A 27196-nucleotide genomic window follows, 5' to 3' on the forward strand; every position below is an offset into this window, starting at 1 on the left:
ACTCTCTTTCCATTGTTTAGTTAACCGTTTAATGAATAATACTTAACCTAGATGAAAAGAGTTGGGGTTTTTCTTCTGTAAAATTGATCAACTTTCCCAAGAAAGGAAATGATCTAAGTTAGGTTTAAGGATTTGAAAGACCCAATATATTTAGGTTATGCTTACCTCACTCAGAGTCCGGAGCTTTCAGATGTATCCAGCAGTGAGAGTCTCAGACTGGGGCAACCTTTATAGTTGCTTGCATGCTCCACCCTAATTATGAAACTAGCATGTGTCATTGAGTCAGTGCACTAGTTATTGTGTTTTCAGTAGTCAAAGGAATTGGATACTTTAGCAGTAGAAATGAGTAATATTTTTTTTATCTCTGAAATGTGTCATCATCCTCCACTGCACTTGATGTATATTTACTTGGTCTTTATAGGTGATGCTGGAGAGGTTTTCTTGCTTGAATTTGTGTATTCTTCACTTCAAGATGAACTACACTCAAAGAGTTGTGAAGAAGACTCCTATGGGGATATGTATAGCATTTGTTATTACAGTGGCCTTTTTGAAAATTGCAAATATAAGGGGTTTTTTAAAAATATCCAGATATGTAAATAAAATATTAAGAAGCTACTCACTCTTTGTATGAGTAGATAATCACACTTACCCAAATTTTGTACTATTTCTTAGCACTGGAAAGAGATGAATTTCCTCTGGAATAAAATTCTGGTTGCTAGTGTTAAGAATCAAAATATTCCATGATGTTAATGGAGAAAACCAGAAGCGTTCTAAATGAGAGAGTTGAATGTAAGGTTCAGAAAAACAGTCCCTTCTCAGGAACACCTTTATAACTGAGTATTGTGTTCTGCAGGTTCTGAATGTGCCATTCCAAATGCTCCAGTGGTTTTATCATGTTCCATTGATTCTCTGTGGAACATCCTGGAGTTGATAATCAGCCTGTGGTTGATGCTTCATGACCCAACACTGTTAATTTTGCAACTACTGAGTTGCTGGCTCTGGCTGTGGTTTCTCCTTGTGGTTTGTAATCTGCCTGCTGTCTGTTGTAATTTTTTTTATGGTTGGCTCCAGACCCACTGACTAGATTTTTCACCCTGTTCATCACTTCTTGAGAATCAGTTGTCATTGCATCACTTACACCTCTAAACCAAGAGCTTTGTGGGTCTGTAGGAGATGGATAGGATAGAAGGGTTGTTTCTGGAACTGCAGGTGCATGGATGTAGGATTCCATAATAGTAAGAGTCTTCCTGAGAAGACCAGGCAAACGTTGGTAGATGAATTACATAGATACCTTGCATTAGCTGCCCATTTGAATGTACTTGTACTGACTTCCAAGTGTCAGAAGAGTATTAGAAGAGTCCCTAGAGATCATATAATTAATGCTTTCCTTTTACCTGGAGTGGGATCACCAATATTTGTGCTGGATGTCTGCTGAACTTAAGTACCTTAAATAATGGGGAATCCACAACCTCCTTATCTGGTCTATTCCTTGTGGGTTTTTTATTTCCACAAGCCTTGCTGCACTTAAGCCCTTTGATTCTCCTTGTCTCCACAGATAGGCAGAACAGACCTATCATCTTCCTTCTTAAAATGGCCTTTGACATCAGCAAAATTCCCTGTCCTCCTTTTTTTTTGATTCAGAAATCCTTGCTGGTTTGGGCTTCCTTTGTGAGTTCTGCTTCTTAGATCTGGTAATTTCTTCCTGACTTTATTCCGTTGGTTCCTATTCTGCCTGAGATGCCATGTCCAAAGTTGTACCACTTGTTTACCACTCTGGGTGCAGATGGTGTTGCAGATTTAAATAGTTCAGAGGCATTTGGTTGATAAGAACAATCTCTATGTTATTTTACACAGAGGTGTCCAGCTACAGGTTTTTAACAGTGGAAGACTTTGTCAAGTTTCTTGACACTTAATTTCAAGATTGTGGAGAGAACAAATACACTGATTACATATTCGTTGCAAAAGCTTGGCATTAGCTTGAGGTTCGCAGAACTGAGGCAAGGCATCCCCCAGTATCTGTCCAGTCCTGTTGAGGGACAAAGCTGGAAATACACTTTCTCCAGTGTTTGCTTTTTGGCTCTACAGAAATTCAGGAGCTTCTGCTGTCTATACTTGCAGAACCTCTCCTGCTGCTGTGGGATATGGGAGTAGCAGTGCAAGCAGGTGTGGGACTCATGGCCTGGAATGCATTGTATGGGTTAGGGTGAGTCCCATACATCAAACTGGGGCATGAACTCTGTGGTCATTCATGACAATAAGATAACCATAAGTCCTTTTGTCTTCTTTTTCTTTCTGCTGACAAAATGAAAAAGAAATATCTGTCTCTTTCTCCTTTCATCCTCTTTTCCACCTTTGGTAGGTGGTGAAATTTTAGTAGTACTGCATGACCAGGTGATGTGCTAATTCCTCCTTGCAGCTCCTGTCTTGTAGCCTCACCATCCTTACTGCTTTATCCCTTTTGGAAGCAGTGCTGGCAAGCTGGTGTGCCTGCTCTGTATTGTTGACATTACAGTATTTGCAAGATTTGTTTTAAGTATTCAAATGACTTCTCTTTGTACCTAAGGCACCTCCCTGAGTATAAAATGTAGTAGTAAGATGCTTAGTAGTATGGAAAAAGCTGCATTTCGAGGGATCACAACTCGGGAAATTCAGCACATTAGCCTTGTTAATTTGCTAAGGGTTGATTAAAGAACACCACCTAATTGCAAAATAGCGTAACCGGTTTGACTGAAACATCTTCCCATGAAAGTGAGAGACTAGCGTCTGGAAATTTGGGTGATTTCCTCAAGAGTTGTGTGCGAAATCTGGGGATGAATCCAGTATCCTCAAATCAGCTTTATTCACAAGGCACTGTAATCTATGAGGCTATTTGAGTGAAAGACTGGTGGAACTGGGATTTAGAGTTTGATCTCCTGACTCTTTGTTCTCTTCATTCTCATTTAGCCTGCAGTGCCCTCCTCCAATAGTTTGTGGCATCTCTGAACTCTGTATTGGAATCAGCCACAGAACTCAGTTTGACAGGCCCCAGTACATTGTCTTTTCCAGAAGACCTCTTTGTAGGACTTAAGTGCTGTTCTGAAATACGTCCGTCTTACTCAGCACAGCCCAGCAATGGCAGAATGATATCCAGGTGTAAGGAATTCTGGTTGCTCACTAAGAATTTGAACAAAAGTAGAGGAAGATAGTATGTTACTGTTGCTGCTGTTAGATGATGTGTGACTAGCAGACAGCAGCATTTATCTGTGCTAAAGAACAGCACTTGGAGCTTTTAAGTCTGTGCAAGCTGACTTCCAGCATAGAAGCAGCAATCCAGTTTTGGTTACAGTGCCTTGCTGCTCTTTCTCACTTGTATGAAAATATATTATTCCTGCATGTATGAAAATACATCATTCCATGACATAATTCAATTGGGTTTGCCCTGGGCTAGAGAAGTCATATTAGTAAGCACAGTATCCTTTTGGAATTGACATTTTTATTTTAGTTTAGACACAAAGCCATTAGCAAAAAGAGGACTAAGTGGGTGATGTCTTCTAAGTTTGTTTAGGGATGCACATCACATGTCCCTGTGATGGTTGTGTGTAATTTTCTTTCAGTGATGGTGTGTGCAGATTCAGTATTCACTCAAAACTGGCCACTGGTGAATATTTCTCTAGTAAACTGGTTTGTTGGCATATTTGGAGTAAACAATTCCAGTCACATTGGAGACTTAAGAGAACACAAGCTGCAAGGATGACTGAAGTTTGGGCAACACCACTAGTGGTAGGAGGGGTGAAGTTTATGGCATCACAGTCATGTGCATTTAACGATAGATTAAATGGGATGGTAATTCAGGTGCTGTCTCTTTTGCCCTTGTCACATCCTTCCTGCCACCACTGATGGCTGAATGTTATGTGGATCTGTGCTTGTTGTTTACCTTAACGTACTGGACTATAAATTGGGTTGGTCTGCAAGTGGTTTTCTATGCCATTCATTGACACTGTTGGAAGGGACAGGACACTGTCCACAGGGGTGGGGCCGTCACCTGAGGGCAGCAACTATCTCACATTATCTTGTTTAATCCCCTGGTGATGGGTTAACGCCCTAACCCTCCAGTATTTTTCCACCTTCTTTGGTATATTTTATTGTAGCAGCACCAGGCATACTCGTATGTGACCCCAGCAGCTTTAAAGCTAGTTGAGGAATCTCTGTGAGGTTTATGTTACAGCCTGGCCACTGTACTGAAATACCTGCTGTCAAGGTGAAGTTTGCTGTAATGGAGAACATACCTTTGTGGATGCTGAGCACTTGAAAGAGCAGGAAGCAGCTTTGTGCTTAGTGTTCACTTATTTCTACTTATGTAGTGCTTGTGCATCATCTCAAGCTTGCAGACATCCATCGCTAGATCAAAGCCCTTTGTTGACTTTGCTTGTTTTCTGTAGTGGGAGAAAGATGATGGGACAATTAAAGTAAATTGGGTTGGATCAGGGACTCTGTGGAACATACGAGTCCTATCTGATTTGCAAAGAAATCTTGCACAGGTGTCAAGTAAGTTTGGTTCTTATTGAGTGAAAAAGCAGAGCAGAATTTGTATAGAACTAGGGTTAGTATAAACAATGTACATGTGTCTGTGCCTGTGTAAATTACCGATCCCCACGCTGCATCTGAAGTTAAATATGGGATGCACTGTACTGTAGATAATTTGCAAATAATGAAAAGCATGGAAATGCAGATGTCTGCTACTATCACGGGATGTATTCATTTCAGCTCTAAGGGCTTTGGTGAGTTTTGCGGAGAATCAGTCCTGCAACTGCAGGCAGTCATCTTCAGACATTCTTGACCTGTCTGCAAAAAGGAAAAGGCTTTAAAGTTGGGATACTGAGAGCCAGTCTAACACATGGGTAACTTTTTCAAGATGTGTGGTGGCTGGCAGATGTGGGAACTAGCTCTGTAGTGGAAATAGGGGAGTTGTGATAGAACTTCTCAGTGTTGTCAGTTGGTTCTTACTGTTAGTCTAGGAGGAGACAAAGGACTGACTGAGAGAAAAAGAATATCCAGTGAACAAACTTTCTGAAAAAGATGAAATAATTATGGGTGAGAAGTTCAGCAAACTGCACCACAGCCATTGTAGAGAACATGGCATTGCTTTGAGGGATGGAACTGTTAGATGGAAGTTGGGATGAGTTGTAAAATCCTTTATGTGTCACAGGTGATGCATTCCCTATGTTAAAATTGTCATTGTTTGTAAAACCTGTAGTGGCGACGTGTAAAAGGGTTGTCTCATCTCACAAATTAAACTTGAGCTATATGGGTTATCCTGACAAGAGTCTCTTGCAGACCCTCCCTTGTGACATATACCTAATGAGCTGTTGAAGGTGTCTCCCTAACCAGGACTGGGTGCGACTGCTACGGGGATGAATGATTTAATAAGATGCATTGTTTGTAGTCAGCTTTAAATTGGTGATGTGTTATTCATTGTAGCTATATGTGTCAGCTGTTGCTGCCATACATACACATCTGGCAGACTAATTTATTGCTGAAACTCCCTGTGAGGTAGGTATTCTATATTGCACAAGATAGTTTTGAGGGAGAATGTGTTTCAATAACAGATTTTATCCTTCCGTTTTGTGAACCTTGACTTGTGCAGCAGTGCAATATGGTTGTTACTGCCACAGCTGAAATTTACAGTTATGTAGTTGCTAAAACCCTAAACCTTTTTGTTCCATACTAAACTTGGATTTGTTTCTCGAAATTCTTTAGAGTGTTCAAAAATGTGTAAATCTCCATTCCGGCAAAACATACATGGATTTATGGAGGAGTGACTGTGGTTGAGTTTTCAGGTAGGGCAAAGTTAAGGTAATGCTGTACAAGAGGCACTAGTGAGTTTGTTATTTCTGGTGAGATTAGGTCTTTTCTCAGCTCTCCTTTGACACTGGAGATGCCTGGAGTCTCTAGATGTCACAGCTTTATCTGAAAACCTTTCTTCATCCTGAAGAAAGAATCGATGAGGAGAGTTGGAATCAAGTTTGTAATTCATTTTCAGAGCATGTTGTTGCTCTGAACAATGCAAACCTGATGGATTATTTAAAAGAGGTCTAGAGATGCATCTAATAAGGCACATGGGCACATAATTTAGGGATTACATGACACTGAGATGCCTCTTCTCAAAAGGGGAAATGTACTGCTAAGAAACTCCCCTGCCCAACATACTTTTTAGCTAGAAATAGTTATAATCTGTTTTCATGTGAATCCAGGACTACTGTCTGTTAATGTAATAATCCTACTAGTGAGTCAGAAATGTTGTATCTGGTTGTCTTGATCCTGGAAGGGTATAATCCATTTTGTATTCTTAGGATTTATTTAAAGTGATTTGACAGACAGGAATCTGATACCATTTGAGTTTGTGTAACTTTTTTGTAAAGCCTACAGTTTGAGATGATGGTATGGTGACATGATAGGATGCTCTTGATTCGCTTTGTGTGCATGTGGGAAAGATGAGGAATCCTGGATTCTGGGTTCTCTAAAACAATTTTGGCTTTTCTATTAAACAGCAGAAGCTAGGAGAATGAGTATTCTGGTGTTTTGACCCCATGGACCAGTGTGCACTCCTCTGTGGGTGTAAACCGGGTAGGGACAGGGGGCTCTCAGCACATTTAACAATGTTCAAGCCCCTAGAAATCAGAGATTGAGGTCTTTTATCAGAGTTGTGCTGCAGTGACCCTTTAGTCCCTGTGACCCTGCTGGAGCTGTGCTGACTTTGCTGCTGAAGTGGAAGGGAATTACTGAGATAGTGCCACAACACTGAGCTAAAGGCGCTTGTGCTAGATAATGACCGCCTGCGTTCCTCCGCGAACAGGTACGTCTGGGAAAACAGCAGCAAGCGTGAGAGGTGCCCTTAGGGAGAAAGAAATGGAGGTCATTTTTGGCTAGAAACATCTGAATCTCTGTTCAATTTCTTCACCTTCAGCGCTGTGTACCTGCATGGTCACCCTTGCTGGCCTGATCAGACTCAGCAGCACAAAATGCAAAGGCAGGGGAATAAATAGGACAGTGGTAAGAACTGTGGAGCTCTCTCTTTGATTCAAAGAAAGAGGTACTTACATGCACCAGTAGAGCTCCAGAAGTTACTAATTCTCAGTCAGTAGTCTACAAGTAAGCCATGCCACGTAATATCAGATTATTAGTGGTATTCTGGGGTATGTTTCATTACCAATGGGAAACATAACAAAAATGATGCTACAAACTAATGGCTTTACCTTTGGCATAGAAATCCCTCATCTATTAGCATTTTGATGTATCAATATCTAGATATAATAGATGTTTGCTAAATTACTTCCAAAGGAAAACTGTCAAAATTACCATTAATAACTTTCAGATCTCTCTGATAAGGGAATTTAGGACAATGGAAGCAAGAAGCTGCTAGAAAAGTCTCCCCCCATCCTCTGTTTTGACCAATTAAGAGTGGGATATGAGGGAAAATTGAAGAAATTAGAGAGACTAGTGAGGCTTATGAGAAGAGTAGCAGTTGTCTAACTAACAGTATAGAGCAATCAGTTTTCTAACTATTTTATAAGTGATTATGGCCTATTGAAAGAAATTAAGTTATTGCTACTTACAGTAATTGTAGTCAAGAAAGGATAATGCTTGTATACCTATCTTAATTTTAGATTTTCTAATTACCCAATTTGATTATTAAATCAAAATCAAATTATGCTAAGTTCAATAAGTAACAGCAGTAGCAGTTTGGAATTTCTCAGTTTACACAACTGCATCAAGTGAGGAATTTATAAACATCTGTAAACTAGAACTTCTGAAGAAGTAAATTTGCATTTTGTTGTAAACTGAAATTAACAAATTATCCACCTCAGCCATAAGTCACTTCTCGGCTGTGCTGGTGGGGAAACCAACTATCAATTAAGTTGAGTTTACCTTAAAGCCAGTTTAGTGACTAGTCTTCACTTCAACACAAAAGGATTTTGCTTTTTTTTTTTTTTTTTTTTTTTTTTTTTTTTTTCTTCCTGTAATACACAGGAGTTCAGAGCTAAGCTGTAACAAATTGGAGCCTTAAGTAATTTATTAGGATTCAAAATCAAGAGTGGAGAGAATGTTATAAGGAAGTTTTAAGTGTCTGTAGCTTGTAAGGCTGTGCACCAGATGCCATGTGGAGCTCAGCCTTAAGGCTGGCATCAGTTTGGAACTGATGTGTAACCCCAAGATACCTGTGCATGCTATGCCAAAATGTCAAAAAAGGAGAAACATTGGTTTTCCTCTGAGGCATTACTAAAGTCTGTTTTTCCCAGCACCTCTGCACAGTCACCTTCCATTGCCCACTGGATCCTAGTATTAAAAAGCCCTAATATCTAGCTGTGAAGAGTCTGGAATTATAAATTTGAAAATAAGGAAAATATATGTCTAAAACCACTTGGTGATTATTGCATTTCAGCTGAAAGATAATAGGATTTATTAGCCGTGGCTTCTACTGACATTGTCATTTGGCCTGGCTAATTAGGGAGAGCCTGTGTAGGCATCAGAGACGTAACCTTGCCATGAAACTGTTAACTTTGGTCTTCACTGATGAGAAGGAAGCCCAATAGTTGCCCAAGAGCCTGGGAAAAACACCAAAACCTCAGTATTGCTCAATCTGTAAAATGAGAAATTAATTTTGACAAATCACAGCAGACATGCTGTGTCTGCAATCAACACAGATCAGTGACAGTGCTTTCTTGCACAGCTTGACTTTGTGCACAACTTTTTTGTCTTGTGGCAAAGAAATATTCTAATCTTTCTCAGAATAATCCATTCTAAGTAGAGATAATTAGAGTTCTTGCAAGGTTTGTGTTGTCTTGCTGTTTCTCTCACTGTGAATGTGGAATTGTAAGTGATACTATAAAGAAAATACATGAATTCACTATTACAAAGTAAATTACCATTTTTGAGATTTAGTATCATTAACGCCGTTATGTGGTGAATATATTTATATTATCACCTTCTCATACAACTTAACTCATTTTTACCTGCATTTTCTGAGCTGAAACTTAAGTAATGAGACATTTAATAAAATCTGTCTTCTTGGAGGCATTAAGAGAGCCAATACTTAAGCAAACAACTGAAAAAGTTTCTAAAAATCCTTTTGTCAGTGAACTTATTTTCTTCATTCCACCACATACTTGCAAACTCAGCAAAACCTGAACGTCAAGTGACAAACAGCGCTTGGGAGGACCTTTATTTGGGATAAGGAATTAAAAGGAGAGAACCCTGCTTTTCTCTTAGAACCCAAACTGAGCTGATGAAATACATTTGTGAGCTAAGCACACCTATGATTATATCACAGAAAGGCAATGCGTGTGTTCTACAGGGCATATTATGGTATCCCCTTTACTTTAAGAAGAGCACACTGGGTAAGACCACAGCTCCATCTAGACCAAAGGCCCACTTGGCCCATGACCTGTCTCTCCCTTTACAAAATCTATGTTGGCAGTGTCCCAAACTGTTATAGCTGCCCAGGTGCCCTGTACTTCTACATTTCTGTTAAAGCATCAGCTACATTGCCTGGCATGGCCATCAGGTAGTTCAGACTGTGGGTCTCTGTGTCTCCACTGAGGCATTTGCCACTTGGGCAGTTCTGGGTGACAAGGCCAATGGGCAGTTAACTCACCACAGGTACTGGATCAGCTGTTTCACCCTTCCACTGCCTCAAAATTGAATGAGTACCATCTGTTTCCAGTGATTCTTTACTGTCTGTTTTGGAACCACTTCTTTTAACACTCCAATTTGAGATGGGCACATCCAAGTTTCCCCTGAGGATGGGTTTTAGCTTGGGAATGTCTTTCAACTCCTTGACACTGCACACAAGCAGAATGCTCATGTTTTTTATGCCATGGTCATAGTTCTGAGTATGAGTTTGATCTTTTAGTCCTGATAATTGATTAACTTCACAATGCCATTTTTGTCCTTAAATGAAAACAAATGAAAATAATTAAAAATCTCAGTTATTGATGCCTTTTACAAGTTTCTTCTTAAATATTTGGGGGATGAGATTAATGATTTGGTATTTGTATCTTTAACTTAAAGGTATTTGCATTTCTTCATTTAGACATTTAGTTTCTGTGAAAAATGCCTTCTTCCTGTTAATAACCTCCCACCTTTTTCCTTTCTTAAGATTTTCTTCATAAAAAAGCATTTTTCTAAGAAGAATTGCATGTCGAATTATCAAAAAAGCTTTGCCCTTTCCAGTACTTACAAAACAAATTATGTGTAGCTAATTGTAAAACAAATAGGGAAATTTATGTTACGTACAAAACATTTTTCTGGATGAAGTGGACATAGGTGAGTGTCTCTCAGTGTTTGATTTAACAAGCAGAGAACATTGTATTTAATGTAGAGCTGTATGCCCAAGTCTGCATTGGTAATGCTGCAATATATTGTGTGTCACTTCAGAATGAACTAAGGATGCTCTGGGATGGTATATATAGTGTTGACAAAGAATGGATGTTGAAGGGACATTCACAAATCTGTTTTTGTGCAAGCGTGTAGTACATGTTAGGGCAGAACAGCACTCCTTACCACATGGCTTAGATGAGCATTTCAAGCTGCCACATGTTTTGGTGTGATTTGGAATGTATTGGCCCCTGTCTGTGTTCTGGTCCCTACAGAGAGAAGCACTCAGGTGGTTCCCTTAAATTATTTATCTAAAGGTTATGCAGCTGAAGTTATGTGAGATGATTCCCATACACAGGGGAAGCAGTCTAACTAGTGACAACTTCCTCACCATTGTCCTGTTTGACAAGTTAATAATGTAAAGAAAGGAAGTTTGGAAAGGGATTGTCCAGATCCCTTAATGATGGGATTATATTGATGAATGTAACACCTCCAAAACATCTCCTCCACCCACTGGCCTTAAAACAAGCTTGCAGAAATTATGTATTACTGAAAAATTTAAAAATTAAGGAACATGAACTAGGTTGCCTGTTCACAGATTTCTGCATAATTCAATATGTTACTGGAGTTCCTATGTTGAAAACTGCGTGAAGTCTTCTCCAATTTTATGAATGCCATTTCTGTAGAAGCTTCCCTAACCTAGATAAGGGATGAAGTTATATTAAGGCACTGGCCTTGTTAGAAGCTCACTGGGGAATGTGTGGTTTCTGTATTCTTAGCTGCCTTGTTTCTAAAGTGTAGGAACAAGATTAGATATCACAGAAGTCCTGATTCTGCTAGGTTAAAAAAATCTGTTTTATCTACCTTATTTTTCCCATACCAAATGGAGGAAATGAAACACACTTGCTTTTGTAAAGTGGCTTGGTAGCTGCAGAGGAAGGTCTGTGCAGCAGCTGAGGACTTCCACCCTTTTCCTAATAGCCTTGTAGACACCTGGGAGTGAGTACTGGAATTGAACATGTGCCTGGAAGTGCATGGGCAATAAAAACCAAGGGATTCAAATCAGTTGAATGGCTGTTTTGGAGGGTGTATTTTATGAGATGCGAAGAGCTTGTACATTATGTTGTGAAGTATTTAATTTTTATTAAAAATGAATGAGAAGCTAGTAGCTAAAGTTTTATTTTTAATAAATACTCTGCCCTCTCCCATTCCCCCCCCCCCTCGGAATTAATCTGATGGAAGAAAATTAATGTGAAATAGAATAAAAGTATGAAAGTTCCCCGAAAGGAGGACCTTCTTGTTAGTGAGGTTTTCTGTTTTCTTAATTCTGTATTTATTTGCCTTCCATCCTTCATGGTATGTGATAATATGATGTTCCATACTGGAGAGTTAGGCACTAAACAACAGAACTGCATTTGCAATGGGTTTGACAGTGATTCACTGTAGATCTGTGCTTTTAAAGTAAGTTTTTTCTCACGCTCTCTGACTCTTCATTCCGCTGTTGGAGACTATGTGGGGTGCAGGTGAAGGATAAAAATGATTTTTGTATGGGCACCATTGAAAAACTTCGTCTTTGTGAGATTGGCTGTGCTAGGTGCCTGCTGTGTGCCACTGTGGTTACACAGCCTGGAACTTTGGCTGTGTGGCAATGTCTTTTGGTTGCTTAGTAAACATTTGTAGCATTTGAGTAGATCACTGCGTTATCTGTTGAATTAATCTGTACCTGGCCACCCACACTTTTCACAGAGGGTGTCTGGAATTCTGCTGGGTGTGTTGGGCTGATGTCATGCTAATTAAATGCCTGCTTGATCTGCATTAGTATAAGTTGATTCTATAGTTGTTACTTTATTGGAAACAATATTGGTAAAATTTTTCCTATAGGCTTTCACCATCTCGTTGGTAAATAAGAAGTGATCTGAAGATCCATTTCTCCTCCTCTCTGACCTTTTTGCCATATGCATGCACATATCCTCTCTGCTTCTCTCTTCTTACTTCCTCACATGTAGCTCTTCCTATTGGTTTATATTTTAAAAGCGTGTACCATGTTAATCCCTAAAAATGAATATGAAGATTTGCAATTCTGGTTTTATGCTCTGTTGGCAAACAAGAACTGCAAAGGCATGTCAGTACTGTCGTGTTAACTCTGGACCTCGTTACATGAATCCAGGCATCCCAGTGGTGCTGACTGGTGCCCTTTTGGGGGAGGAAGCGATTAGTGTTTGATCTAGGTGGCATGGGTGCAACTGGTCCTTTTAAATGCTGTCTGAACTTGACCCCCTGATGTACCCTATAAACACAGTTAAGGAAAGCAAATTCCAAAGAATTCTTGTCATTTCATGGTGAAGGAAATAGAGTTAATGTGCTGGTGGAAAAGATCACAGGAAGTGCAGAATTAAATTGTGATCTGAACAGTGATGTTTATCAGGTTTTTGGAGGAAGTAGGACAGACAAAGTGAGACAGGAGGGATCCTGCTCAGAAGGAAAACATCATGGTTTCTACTTGAAATAAAAAAAAATTGGATTGTAGGTCATAAATGGTTTTTTTCAGAATTTTATAAAAATTAGTGTATTTTACCAGAATTAAGATTCTTTCAGACACAATGGTCTTTGGCCAACTGAAGCTTTTCCGAAGTGGAAGCAGGAAGCTATTAATTGTAAAGTAGAGCATGTGTCTCAAAGCATCCCTGAAATGCTTGGCAGAGGTAATCAAGGTAATTAATCTCTGCTATGATATTAAGCTATATCATTACTTTTGGTTTTCTGAAGCTGATGTTTACTGTTACTGGATAGACAGTAAGGAAAATGCCAAAGTACTTACTTGCAAGATAATCTGTTTAAAATTGTGGCATTGTAATTATCCCCCTATGCTATCTTTTTTTCCTAATATAGTTTACAATAGGAAACGATAGGATTTAGAAAATCCTAGAATTACAAGTCAGCACCTTGACTGCCATTGTATGATATCCAGCTCTTCCTTTAGTTCTCCCAGTTCTTCAGCTGGAATGAGAGACATGATGATGTATATGTGGGAGGGAGGGTAAGGACTCATGGAAGTAATCTGCTATTGAATTCATAGGGGAAAAAAAATCCCATTCATTGTTGCTGGAGAGCTTTCCAGAAGAATAAATGTCAGTACTGTATGCCTAACAAGACACCCAGCATTCATGTTCTCTGTAATTTAGGAAAAGTTACAGACATGAAGGAGCCGATAGGTCAAAGTATATTTATTGTTCTGGGCATGCAATGGAAGACAAGAATAGTAATTAAAATTAGAGTGATTGTGCCAGAGTGATGTTTTCCTAGAAATTCCCTGTTATAATATGTCTGTTCTGCTCTTAATCCATAAGATTAACATTACTAGAACTTCTCAAATTAGTAAATTGAGTGGGAGGACCTAAATAATGGAGTGGTCAGGTTCAGTTCTAGAGGGCCTTTCATTTTGTATGCTTTGTTATGGGGAGTAGGCAGCAGAGGGAACTGGCATGACATCTGGCATGACACAGGATTTAAACCAAACCAGGGGGGTTCAAAGAGGAAGAGAGAAGGATGACAATACAAAAATGCATGTAAAATATTTCAAGATATCTACATGGTAGATATGAATTGGTTTAAACAGTTGAAGTGATCCTGCATGCCTTTCCACACCAGTTACTTTAGCTTGCACAGTATTCTTCCTGGTTGTGATCCTTAGTGAGATGCTGTTTCAAAATGCAAAGATGTAAATGAAGAAAAGAATGGGGTGGAAGGTAGGAAGAGGCATGACTATACTGTAAATTAGTATGAGAACTACTCCAGCCTTCATTATCTACATTGCTTCGTTATCTACATCTATTTTCACTTCTAAAAAGTTGCAGCTTAAATGTAAAAGAACAGTTTGAAGAGAAAATAGACGTGTGTATGAGAACAAATTGCTTCAATTAAAGGTTACAGTGGTTGGCATGAGCTGGCTGCTTTGTGTGGTTTTCCAGAGTGGACTCAGCTGAGCTGCTTGTTAAAGCAATCAGATTGGTGCAAGATTTTGGCACTGGGTGTAGATCAAGATTTACTTTCACAACTGTCTGAAGTTATCTTTAGTGGGATTTTTTTCCCAAAGACATACAGCCTGCAAAATACCTTGTAGCAGTTTAGCATGCTTGCTCAGTGGTGTCTTTAACACATTTCAAGATATTTTCTCACTACTTTGCTTTTCCCTGGGATCTTGAATTGTATTATGGGTATTTTGTTCTTAAAAGAGTTAAAAATTAGCATTTTTTTCTGCATAAATGTATTGTTTATCCTTCTATTCATCTGATTTTCATAGAATGTTCATCAGAGATACCAATTTAGTCCAACTAGTAGAAAATTCTTTTTAATATGGAAATGTCAGATTTTAAATTCTGATGTCTGTTTCAAAAGGTGATCAATCAGCCATTAAGCTGACGGTCAGCCACTGATCTTTGGGCATAATATGAAGCAAGATATCCTAATTAGGAGTGGTGCTGGGCTGCTTCCTACGTATCTGTAGCAGAGAAATCCTTATGGAGCTAGAATCCTTTCTTTCTGTTTCATTAATTTACTCCAAATTTTAAGTAAGGCAATTTATTTTGTCAGTACCAACCAGTGTGATTGTGTATTTTTTTCTTTCAGTTCAAAACCTCAATTTAATGATATATTAATCAGATGCAAGTAAACCTAGTTGGTGAAATCACTTTAGCTGCTAGAAGTTGTTTAATCTTCAATCAAGCATGTGTTGTCTGATAATGTAAAAATAATTTATCAGGCTGAAACATAAAAAGTAATTTCTCTTAAAACTGAAGCAAAACCACAAAAAGTACAGATGTTCATGTTTGTGTTCTTAAAACTGACATGGATTTCACGCTCTAGATAGCATTTGCACTTTTTTCTTGTGTGAATAGAGCTCTTACTTGAAAACTTCCAGTTTGTTTCTCAACTTTTCAACTAAGGTACCTTATATATATATTTTTTTCCTATTCAAATAGGAATTTTGTGCTTTTGAGAGGATGTTTTTCCATATCCAGTAAATAAAATAAATAGTCCACGGATGTCTTTCAGCTGATCCAGGACTTCCTTCACGGATTTGTTCTCAGCTCTACATTTATCTGGGAAGTTTTACACTGCAACAAAAGTACTTTCCAACTAGAATAAGAATTAAAATGGGTCAATCTGTAATTTTCTACTTGCTGCCCATTCACTTGCTTTCTAAAAGAAATGCCTCAGTTTCTGTGTCCCTGGTTATCAAGTACCAAATCATCACTGAGCACATTTGTAAGGTGGACAGAATATCAGAATGATTGGTGACACCATTCTGTGAGGGGGATCAGTGGTTGGAATCCAGGCAGTCTTTCTTAAAAGTCTGGTGGTGGTGTCATTACTTTAGGGAAATGGGATGAAGAACAGTTGCTAGTTCTTCTCATCTTCCCTGTGAGGATAGTCGTTTTTACGACAGATGAACAGAATTTCTTCAAGAAGTACTAGGATAGTGTAGGACATGGCACTGAGCATTTCCTGAAAGCTGATCTCAGTAATTCTCCTCAGTGAAGGTCTGGAGCAGTGACACTTGAAATAATCTGTTTTCCTGCTTACTTTCCTTCAAGTAAGCAATTTTCCTTCTGTCTTGCTTGCAGAAGGCAGAGATAACTGATAATGAAGTTGTTCTAACTAGCACAGCTCTATTAGTGAACGAGAAACAAGTGGAATGGATGCTTGCTCAGGCATGATAACTCGGGGAAGGGCAAGCATAGAACACTGGACAGTTTTGAGGGTAAAACACGTGCTGTTCTTTGTCTCTACCAGGGACAATCTCTTGCTTGTGTGGCTACTTTTTGTGGTTTAGGTAATGGGGCTTGTCCGTGGCGCTGTCTTCCATGGCAGTTGCCTGCAGGATATAATAATTCTCTTGAGTCAGAGACCATCCAAGCACAGTACTGTTCAAACAGGCTGTGTTTGATTGTTCCTGTCTCACCACTGTGGCTGGGATGTTTGATGACGAGAGCACCAGGCTCTATCTCACTCTCTAGGATGCTTTAGGATGCTCAGAGACACAGACTTGCTTCATGCTTTCCTCTTTCTGATATACCTGATGTAGATTTAAGGGCATTTGGTAAGGGCAAAATTTCACCTACTAGGAATTGCAGCTGGTTAAGTCCCCTTCAAAAACAGTAACAGAGTTCTAATTTTTTAAAGATGTATGTGATAGGATGAAGGATTTTTCCTAGCTACAGATTTGCTGATCTTTCTGAAATTAAATTAGTATTCAGTGATTAATGATAATGTGAGATGGGCCAGTCTGAAGTCTGAGAACATTCTTCCACATTCTTTTTAGTTATTCAAGTCTGTGGCAAATCCTGCCCTTCGTGGCATGGCGTGACTGACACTCCAGTGTGTTTCTATAGCCAGCACTATCCAGTCCTGTGCCTTTCACTAATGCTAACAGTCTGAAGCTTTCTGCTTGATTAAGTCTTTCAGCTGACTCTGTGACATACATTTGGAATAACTTGAATGAGTTCTCAAAATGCTGTTAAGCAATATCTGTATGGGCTTTGCATATCAACATCTCCATTAACTTCCTCAGTTCACTGCACTCTGCTTACAAGTGAGTAAGCACTGTTTGAAAAGAAGCCACACCCTTTATGAATTCTTCTAGAGAAAATGTTACAAAACATTCTGTAGCAGAATTTCTGCTTTTTCAGAGAGAATCCTTAGAGAGCTTTTAGACTTTTATAAATAAATGGTCCATGGCAGTTACTTAATTCTAAAATAGGAAACAGCAAATCTGTGGAGAAGATGATCACCCAAACTGGAAAATAATTGACAGTAGTAATCTATGGGATTTTAGGAGTTTTAAGAAATTTAAACTGGTATTTGCTGGAATGTTTGGATACTGTGCTGTAGTTTAGTAAAGAGAGTAGAGAACAGGACTTTTCAAGCTGGTTACTCATATCAGTATGTAACTGCACGGATCAGCTGTTGATGATTTCTGCTTTGATCTTATACATGATGGTGGTCATCTTTTTAAAAACAGAATTATGTCAGTCAGAGTAATGGAGCACTGAGTAGTCTGAAATCTGCAAGTGGCTTTGTTGGCAGCTGATTCAGTCCTAGTGGGCTGAGTGCTTTAGATAGGTGGGCAGTGATGGGGTTTGCTTGGAGCTAGGATATCTCTGGGGGAAAAGGCAGATGTAATATTTGCACATTCTTTCAGTAACTGAAAATGTAACCCTCTTTTTTAATGAACAGGGAAAGTCTGTCTTTTTGGTTTCCTTGCCAAGTTGAAAGCTCTCAGTGCCACTGGTAGTAGTGTTGCAGTTGTCAGCTTTTTCTTTAAAATGTTTGTACTAAGTTGGTTTCTAAAACAGAGTAGATGTTAATACAAACATCCCGTTTGTAGGTGTCTGGGTTTGTTTACTGATGAACTTGTGATTGATTGATCAGATCAAATCTAGCAAGTCCTGACAAATCCTGCAGAGAAATGATGGAAGAGTCAATAAAACGATTAGTTCCTTAAGTTTGGGTTGAGTCCTTGTCAGTTTGTGCTGCTGCATTTTTTTTCACAGCTGTATTCAGCAGGGATTAGTATTCATCAGTACCTGTCACTGTATTCCCTGCTCCTGTCAACTTTCTCTCTACACATCTCTTGTGTGCTGAGTGTTTAGAGCCTCTTTTCAGGGTTCAGTTAATCTCCAGGGTCGTGGCATCTCCGGATGCTTTGATCAGCACTTACATGTGTAGTAATTTATTTCAGCATTGATAAATCTTTTGCTCACCAGTCAAGGGCAGGGTAAAAAGACAAAAAAACCCAGACCCCAAACTTGTAAAAACATGCTTCCAAAGCTGTTCAGCAATGAGTTGTTCAAATCAAGTAATGTTCGTCTCCCTCCCCAACTCCTGAAAAACCAGGCCTGCAAACAAAACCCAACCAGACACCCCCCACACCCTCTCTTCCCCTGCCAAGGTAACCAGAGTAGATGTATTTCTCAAAATGGCATTGCAAGACATGAGGCAAAACAAAGATAAAATGTAATGGTCCTGGGGTGATTACTAAAATGATAGGTGTGGGGCTTTCAGGGCCTTGGCTGCTCTATGTTGTGTGTCAGGGCTTGAAAGGTTTTCTCATTAGCTTTTATATGTTTTCTAACAGCAATGAAACAATCCAAGCAGTAGATATCTGAAAGAAGATTTCTATTCATGAATAGTTGAAGTCACTATTCATTAGTAACATGATTTAATACTGATCAAATTGCTTTATATCTAGAATGTGCTTTGTATGGTGTTACAGTGATTCATTCTTAATTTCATGTTTGCTGGCTGTATAACATGTATAATACATGTTCTCTGTAAAATCCCTGTAGTGTTGTCAGTTGAGGTTTGGGTAAAAAAGACCTAATTGATGCCTTGTTTATTCTTACATCCTCCCTACTGATATTTTTTGTTGCTTGTGGTGCCTGTTCTGTGTTGTTCTCTACCCTTCAAAGAATTAATGCATAGGAAGAGCTGATTTATTCTGTGCCAGGAAGCATAAGCTCTTTGAAGAATCTATTCAGTTGCACAGTTATTCAAAATGACCACTATTTGAAAGCTCACCTTTTTCTGATCAAATAAATTCTGTATAATATGGCAAAATATTTCATTAATAGGAGTTGCTTTTCTGATTCTCGTTACTTCCTTTGGGCTGTAGAGCAGCAGTGCCACTTTGGTTTCAAAAGCTTCTTCCACAGACTTTGTTGCAGAGAAACTCAAGTAATACGTAAACATTGAGGGCTGTGCTGTTGTAGTTGCTGGAATTCATCTGAGCCACACAGCCAAAGTAGTTCCAAGGTGTTACTTCATAAGTAGCTCCTTTTGTCACCTGACTACAAAAGTTAATATGTCAAACCTTGTCCATTTTTTGCTGTAAATCTAAAAGTATTGGGAAAGATGGAGAGCTGAAAACACATATACACACACACACACACTTGGTGTTGAAACTCACCTGAATCTTCCTTATGAGGCCATTTTGCAGGGCTTGCAGCCCCACGTTGGTGTCTGACCCAGAGGATGACAGAAGGCTTCAGCAGAACAGATGCTCTGTTTCTGATACCCTCTTTTTTTGGTGGCCATTACTTCAGGAAAAAAGTGAAATTAAATGAAAGGAAATAAAATAAATTCAGTAAATTTCATACTTTTAAAATAATAAGGATTCAATTAACGGGTTTTCTTATATTTTTTGAATTTGTGGAAGGGTGGGTAGCTCAGTGTCTTGCCACAGTCCTCACCTTTGTGATTTGAGTGGTAATTGAAGGATTTGTAATATCCCATTGGTTTGATCACAACTCCTGCTCATAGCATTTTATAATGAGTATATAGCTTATAAATAACATTTTGAAGGTATAAGCTTGTACAGAGATAATTACACAGCTGAAATGCTTTGGCACAAGGCCAAAGGTTAAGCACTTTCCACCATCCCTCCTATATTGAATAACTTCACTTTATGAAGTGTATCATCAGAAATTGTTTTCATTACTCACAGAGGGCAAATTAAGGTTAATAAAAATCTATTCTAGATTACCCATATATGTGAATATTTGTATTTTTAGAACTTTTCTTTGTCAATTACATTCCTCACTGACCGTGTATATGTGAATACAAGTATGTAGGTCAAAGCTTTGGCTCATTTTTCTACAAGTTTGAATTGTTTTACCTCTCTTGGACGGGTTTCCTCTAAACTGGGTTGTGAGACCCTGCAGGATTTTTCAAACTGAGCAAAACTAAGTGCACTTCTTCCACTAAGCTGTGGTTTCTCATGTACCCTGAATCCCACCAGCCTGGGTTTCACTTGACCCACGTAGCAGCCATTTGACCCATCTGCTTCAGTCCTCAAACCCAGTATTTGTATATCCTTGTCTTTAAGTTTTATGTTAAAAGCATATTCTTCATACAAGGCAACCCAGTATTCTGTGAACTCTTCAGCAAGCTGAGAAACCCTTTAGTAGAGGTGAATGCAGGGGGGGAATGGTTTTCCATTTCCTGTGATAAATTAGTTACATCTCTAATCTGAAATAGCACACACATACTGGAGTCACCTCTTCTCATACTCTGCTTTTACAACATTACAGTCTCTCTACAAGTGTCCTCTTTCCTCTTCGCTCTGCTGCTGCCTGTCCTTTCCCTCTTCCCACTTCCCAAGAAGGAGATTGTCTTCTCACCTGATAACACAGCTGTTTGGGCCTCTTAGCATAAGAAAGAGCAATATAAGAAATGGCAGAATTTACAGGAATATTTGCTCAGGATAATCTTTCAGCCTCTAACACTGTGAGGTTCAGGGACTTTGTTTTTCCAGAGATGGTGTCTTTATCACTTGGAGGATTTTTTTGGTCTGTGAATTTGAATTTTTAAAAATCTGTGGACTCCTAGCACAAAGAATAGCTTTGGGCAGAGTTATCCTACTGGTAACATTTGGGTATTATATTTAAAAGGAAGGGGTTTTTTTCTACCCCAAAAATTAAAATAAGAAATTAGTAAGTTGCTTTTGTTAACCTTAACATTAATTGAAAAAGTTTGTCACCAACTGGTTAACAATGTCAGTCTATTACACTGCCAGTACTGAAGAACAAAGCATTAGAAAAACCAAAGAGAAATAATAATTGGGAATTGGAGGTAAAATACATAAAGTTCCACTTACACATCTGTGCAGCTTGCAAGGCAAGCTTGTTTTAGGGATTTTTTATTTGTTGAATGAAACAGTGTCTATACAACTTTTCTCTACAGGTTATTGACATGCCAGAACACAATCCTGGAGATATGGGAGGAACAATGAGACTGGGGAAGAGGAGGACAGTTTTCAAAACTGAAAATTCTGTTTTAAGTAAGTTATTTTTCTGCTCTTATGACTTGCCTTTTGGATAGGAACTTTGTAACCTGGAAAATCAAAAATGCTATAACCTAAAGCAAACAGTTGGGTGACAGCTTCCCTGAGCTCATTCATTCTGATCCTGTTATTTACATTTATTGAGAATTGGAATGTAAAAAAGAAATGAGAGACATCCGTAACTCCCAGTGAAACTGTCAGTTAGGGTCTAATGCTTTTTTAAAAACAATGAGTAAAATGTTGAGAAAACTGAAATTAATTTCATGGCAGTTTAATTCATTATATTCTTGGGAAGGTCAGAGCACTTTCTTCCTATTTGCTAGCCTGGCCTTGGAAGCAGTCTTGTTTCGGGAAAGCAAAGTATCTGTTGCAGGAAAGGCACATGATTTGCTGTAACAGGATGCTTCAGATAACAAAATAAAAAAACCCCAGAATATGGAACAAATTGTTTAATTTGATCTATGTGTATTTTAAAATTGAAGTAATACTTGTCTCCTATTAATCAGCCCTTTATACAGTAGTAATACAGGTGATGCTGCAATTGTGTCAAATGTAGTTTCTTGTCTATTGATTAAATATGTGCATATTTCTTTTATTGCCCTGCCCCTGATACTGAGCTGAACTGTTCTCTATTTAGCTATGTTGAACTTAAGGAATATATCCTTCTGAGTGTGTAAAAATGACATATCTGTGTTTCTAGAGATGGCCATAGTAGTGATCTAATGAACCTGGGTGATGCTTTGCCTACATGTGATACAGATATATATATATATCACAATGTCCAAGTTGTTCTGTGGCCTAAGCACTTCTTGGAAAAGTTAATAAAAATTAACATGTGTTGTAACTCTTGACCAATGTTATGAGCTGTTTAGGTCTGTTTAGATCTTTCTTTAGAAAGAGTCAAAAAGTTCTGGTAGTTTAATCAGGAAATCTGATTTCTTTTTGTTATGCTCTACAACTTGAATGGAAATAATACTTTTGAAAAAAAGTATTATCCCATAAGTAATTTGTCTTAAAATTAAGACATACACCATTTTTTTTAAAAATGGCAGTACTATTATTCTGCAATTTTTGAAGATGTTCCTGGCAGTCTAGTTCTTGTACCAACCCCCTAGCAAGGTAGTAATCCTAATGATCTTAGGATAAATTGAGAGCAAAGTTTGAGCCATGATGATAAGTGAGAGATATGATTAAGATCTGGTTTACTGCCTACCTCTGACTTGCTCCTTGTTGCTGTGAAATTTGGAGTGTTCAAGATTACACACAGAGGACTGCAAGAGTCATTTGGGTAATGAGATCAGGAAAACAGAGAAAAGCAATATTCTCTGTTTGTTCTTTGGAGGTATTATGCCAGGTGCCATGCATAATCTATTAAAATGGAACAGATGCTAAGGCTTCCTTCCCTGAATCTTTTGTGCGCAACTGTTGTAAAACCCTAAAGGGATTTTACACTGCTGGTTCACTCAGACATTTTTTTATTTCTTTGAGCTTTACAATTTAAATTAGTTAAAGCCTATTTAGATTCTAGTCTGCCTAAGATATTTTGAGTCAAGGAATGTTGAATATGAATCCTGAATAAACTCAGGTAACAGTAAATGAAAAGAAACTGGTCATCACTCAGGAAAAACTGAAAAGTGCAGTGAGATGAATAATGTCTTGTTATGTTTAACATGTGCTAAATGTGACTTTTTTGAGGTTTAAATTACAAGAAATAATTGTAGTAACTATTAAAGCAACACATTGGCATTAATTTCTCTTTTGTATATTCAGAGAAACTTTATGGTGATGAAATGTTTGTAGAGGAGCGACACAGGCATCGATATGAGGTAAGCACTGCTAATGTACTTTGTGCTCAAAAGTAAAGCTTGACATATTGTGTTTCCCTTGGTAGGCAGAAAAAAAGCTAGTGGGAGATTTCTTACATAAACATAAACCAAAATTTAGTAGTGGTTAGATAGTATAATTTAGATTGAAAGAAACCTCTCTCAATAAGTCTTTTGGTCCAACTCCTTGTTTGGAGCTGAGCCATCTGTAAAATTAGATCACTCAGGATTTTGTTCCATCTAATTTTGAATCTCTTTGAAGAGAGAATCCACAGCATCTTTTGACAATTCGTTCCGACGCTTAACCACTTCATTGTGAACCTTTTCCCTTGTATCTAATAGGAGATTTCCTTGAGTGTTTCTCTTTTGGTCTCAGTCACATGCTATGCATTTTTGAGCAGAGTTTCTTTATACCATAGATAGCTGAAGTCACCCATGAGATCCACTCGTTGCTTTCCCTTTCCCAGGCTGAACAAATCCAGCTCATCCAGTCTCCTCTTATGTTGCATGTGGTCCAGCCCCTAACCATTGTGGTTGGGCCTCCTATGGACTCATGTCAATCTCTTTCTTGTGCTGAGGGGCCTGGCACCACCCAAGCTATTGCTGAGGTGTTCTTGCAGTTGTTCAGTAGAGGGGAATAATGTTGTATGCAGTTTTTGTGGGAGAGAAGATGCAGTATCTAGAAAAATGGTCTTGGAAAGCAGTGTTAGAGATTACCTGGCTTGGCCTCCTGGGAAATATTTGAAAAGTAAAGGCTTGTAATGCTTAAATGTGCTGGCCAGTTTGGCTTATTTAAAGGCACAGATTATGTTTGGGTAGTGCACATTCTTTTGTGGTCTAAATGTGGGGAGACTTCAGGCATCTGCAGCTCAGAGGCTGGTTCAGATCACTTGCTTCCTGCCATCCAACTCCTTTGTATGGGACCACTCCTCTGTGTGCAAATATCTGAGAAAAGGCGCCTGAATACTTTCAAAATATTGTCATTCAAGGAGGCAGGCAAGAGGTGGACTTCTGGAGTTATCTCTGAGGTAGTTCAAAAGGGGTCTGACTCCATCAGTGTCTCCAAAGGGGTGTGAACTATCAGATAGGTGCATGCTATAACTGATTCAGACAGTATTAACCTTCCTTAAAAGGGAGGAAAGTGTGATGGTGGTAAACCTGCGCAAAGTTTGGCTGTTAACTGAGTGGGTAGAACATCATCAAGGAAATGAGACAGCTCACTGCAGAGCTCCTCAGTTTGAAGGAAGAGCTGAATCACAGCTTTTGTCATAACCACTGAAATGCAGTGTTTGAAGGGGAGGTCAGTCTATACCTACATCTAGTGGGCCATTTAAAAAAGGGGGAATGCAGGCTGCTTGGATTCAGGTGGGCAGCAAGCAGAAGGGACCCTGGCTTTAATTTTTGAATGTTGCATAGTAACTTTTACTGATTAATATCTTTATTTAATAAACATGCCCACTTTTACAAATTTATGCCAGAGTTGTTAAAACAGGAAAGGAAAATTTCCCAACCCTTACCCAATTCTTTTCATTCTTGTATGCATGTAAAAAAACATTACAATTAACTGCTACTGTTTGTTAAATCCAAAAATAAACAGAACGACAATTACTATTGCTTTCAATGTTTCAGGTGAACCCTGAGTTGACTCACTGCTTTGAAGAGAAAGGTTTGAAATTTGTTGGCCATGATACAGAAGGGAACAGGATGGAAATTATTGAACTGGAGAGTGAGTGTCTTACTTGTTTGTAATACTTATTCATCTGTTAAAACTGTATAAACTATAGGTTGTTAAACAACATGTAGGCACAATATTTAGCTGTCATAACAGAGTATATTACCTAGAGAGTCTGTGAAATCTTCATCCTTGCAGTAGAGACCTTCAAAACTTGACTAGACAAAGCTGTCAGCAACCTGATTTAACTTTGAATTTGTCCCTGCTTTGAGCTGGAGGTAGGGAATAGAGACCTCCCAACGTGCCATCCAATCATTTTGTCTCTTTCAGTTACCCTGTGGTTAGAATCATATAAATGAAAGTATGAAAGTCAGATAGAAAGCAAGCTCCTTTCTTTCACAGAAGTGAAAGAAGAAGATTCAGAGAGATGAGTATTTGATACTTTGGAAATACTCCTTCACCAAGTAAGACTTGATGTCTTCTCTAAAAGGTTCTGAAATAAAAAAAGAGTTACACTGCATATGTTCGTTGAATGGTACACAGAGTAGCTTTTCAAAACTATCTTTTTGATTTTAATTGGATGTTTGATTAACTCCTTAGTGTTAAGTCACTGTTGGCTAGATAATTATCAGGCACCTGAAGATGCAGACTACAAGTTTTTTTTATTCCCCTTTCTTATGTGACCCCTAATTGCCATTGGTCAAGATAAATTCCATGCACAGAAACATAAAATCATAATCAGAATACATTATTAGCCTATGGAGTGCTACTTGTGGCATGATGCACCTGAGAATTCATTTAGTACATTCCATGGTATGTTGAAGAACAATGCTGTGATTTTGAACCAGGGTTGGAATATGGACACTGACATATAATGTCAAGCAACTGTGCCACAGAGAGTAATCTGAGAGCAAAGGATAGATGTGAATTCGTGAACTACTAATTGTCATGGATGTTCTTGGATTAGTTTGTTCCTGACAGATTATCTCTGTTACACGTGCTGGTGTTGGGAGGTTATTTTGTCTGCCCTGCATGAAAAAACTTCTGTAGAGAGCACTGAGAAATCAATCAGGCAGAAATTTTAAATTGCACGTTACTGTGGAAGAAAGAAAAGCAGCAGTAAAATCTGAAATTATTTCACAATGGGCTGCAAGGAGATGGGTTACTAAAGAAAAACAATCATCATAGGGAGTAGAGTGGGTTGGAGTAGAAGCATAGAAATAACAGTACACCAGCTAGCTTAGGCCATACTTTTAAGCAAAATATCCCCACAGGAAATATTTGGTGCTTTGTTGTTGAAGTTATGGGATAAATTTAGGATCCAGGTTCTCTTTAATATACAGCAGCAGAGAGAACAGTATACTAGACCATATAGCTTACCTTCCTAGAAGAAAACCCCTGATTTCTTCTCATCACTTACTCTGTACTGCAGAGTATTTCCTTGAATGTTGGGAATTATTTTGGAAACTGTTGAACAAGAATCTGCAGTTAGTGCCAGGGCATTGGACAAAACTAGAAGTGGTTAATGTTAGCTCCTTTAAAACAGAGAAAGAACAGGTTCCCAGCATGAAAGAGTACAAAAACTTTCTTCCTCCTCTATTCTTTTGAAGAAGACAGAAAGGAAGCAGAAGCAGTAGTAAAAAGGTGCTTTGCATGAGAAACAGGTGAAGATGTAAGAGTGGATGAAGCAGCATATTGTTCTGAATAGACATGCCTAAATAGATACTGGGAATTGAAATAAATAAATGTAAACTTTGTGACTTTTCCACTTGTGCCCCCCTCCTCCCACCCTTACATGTTAGTACAGGTTTATTTTTCAGTTTTTATGAATCACAGGATGATTTTTCCTTAGTTTGACCTACTAACCTTCTGCCTCTATTGTCAGTTGCTTTTTGTGGAAAGAAGGTTGCTGCTGCCTCACCCTTAAATTGACATGTGCTGCTCTGGCTTCTGGACACCTGCCTGAAATCTTCAATAAGGTTTTTTCCTGAAAGTTTTTTTACTATCTTCTTCCTAAATTGTGTAATTTTCCTTGATGTCTGTCTTGTAGATCACCCATATTTTGTGGGAGTTCAGTTCCACCCAGAATTTTCCTCAAGACCTATGAAGCCTTCACCTCCGTACCTTGGACTGTTGCTAGCAGCAACTGGGACACTGAATGCATACCTGCAGCGTGGATGTAAATTGTCTCCAAGGTAATCTTTCTTTGTTGCTTGCCTGCAGTTTGACAGTCACATTTTTGGAGGGACTATCCCATCCTTCAGTTCAGAAGCCCAGAAGAGGAAAAGGATGTATTGATTTGCTTGCTGCTGTGTGTGCCTGTCATAAACCCAGGTGTAAAGTAACCTGTAAGCAGGAAGTACAGTTCCTCACTTCTTCCTTTTCAGAGGTTATTAGGGCTAAAGCCAGAACCCCACATTACAATCAGAAAAAAAGTAAAAAACCTTTAGTAAATTCAAATGAAGATAGCAGCCTCCTGTGTTAACTTCCATGGCTTCATAGGGA

General features: G+C 38.6%; 1 protein-coding gene across 2 annotated transcripts in view; it reads left to right on the forward strand.

The window, feature by feature from the left end:
* The window catches only part of CTPS2 (CTP synthase 2), a 62703-nt gene that overhangs the window by 23017 nt on the left and 12490 nt on the right, over nt 1-27196 (forward strand). For both annotated transcript variants that reach the window (XM_017728472.1, XM_008629260.2), the window contains exons 14-17: nt 21097-21193; nt 22967-23022; nt 24649-24745; nt 26742-26886. In XM_017728472.1, the coding sequence (XP_017583961.1) occupies nt 21097-21193; nt 22967-23022; nt 24649-24745; nt 26742-26886 (395 nt within the window). The remainder of the gene's footprint in view (nt 1-21096; nt 21194-22966; nt 23023-24648; nt 24746-26741; nt 26887-27196) is intronic.

Source organism: Corvus brachyrhynchos, unplaced genomic scaffold (assembly GCF_000691975.1).
Source record: "Corvus brachyrhynchos isolate BGI_N302 unplaced genomic scaffold, ASM69197v1 scaffold11, whole genome shotgun sequence".
Lineage (NCBI taxonomy): Eukaryota > Metazoa > Chordata > Aves > Passeriformes > Corvidae > Corvus > Corvus brachyrhynchos.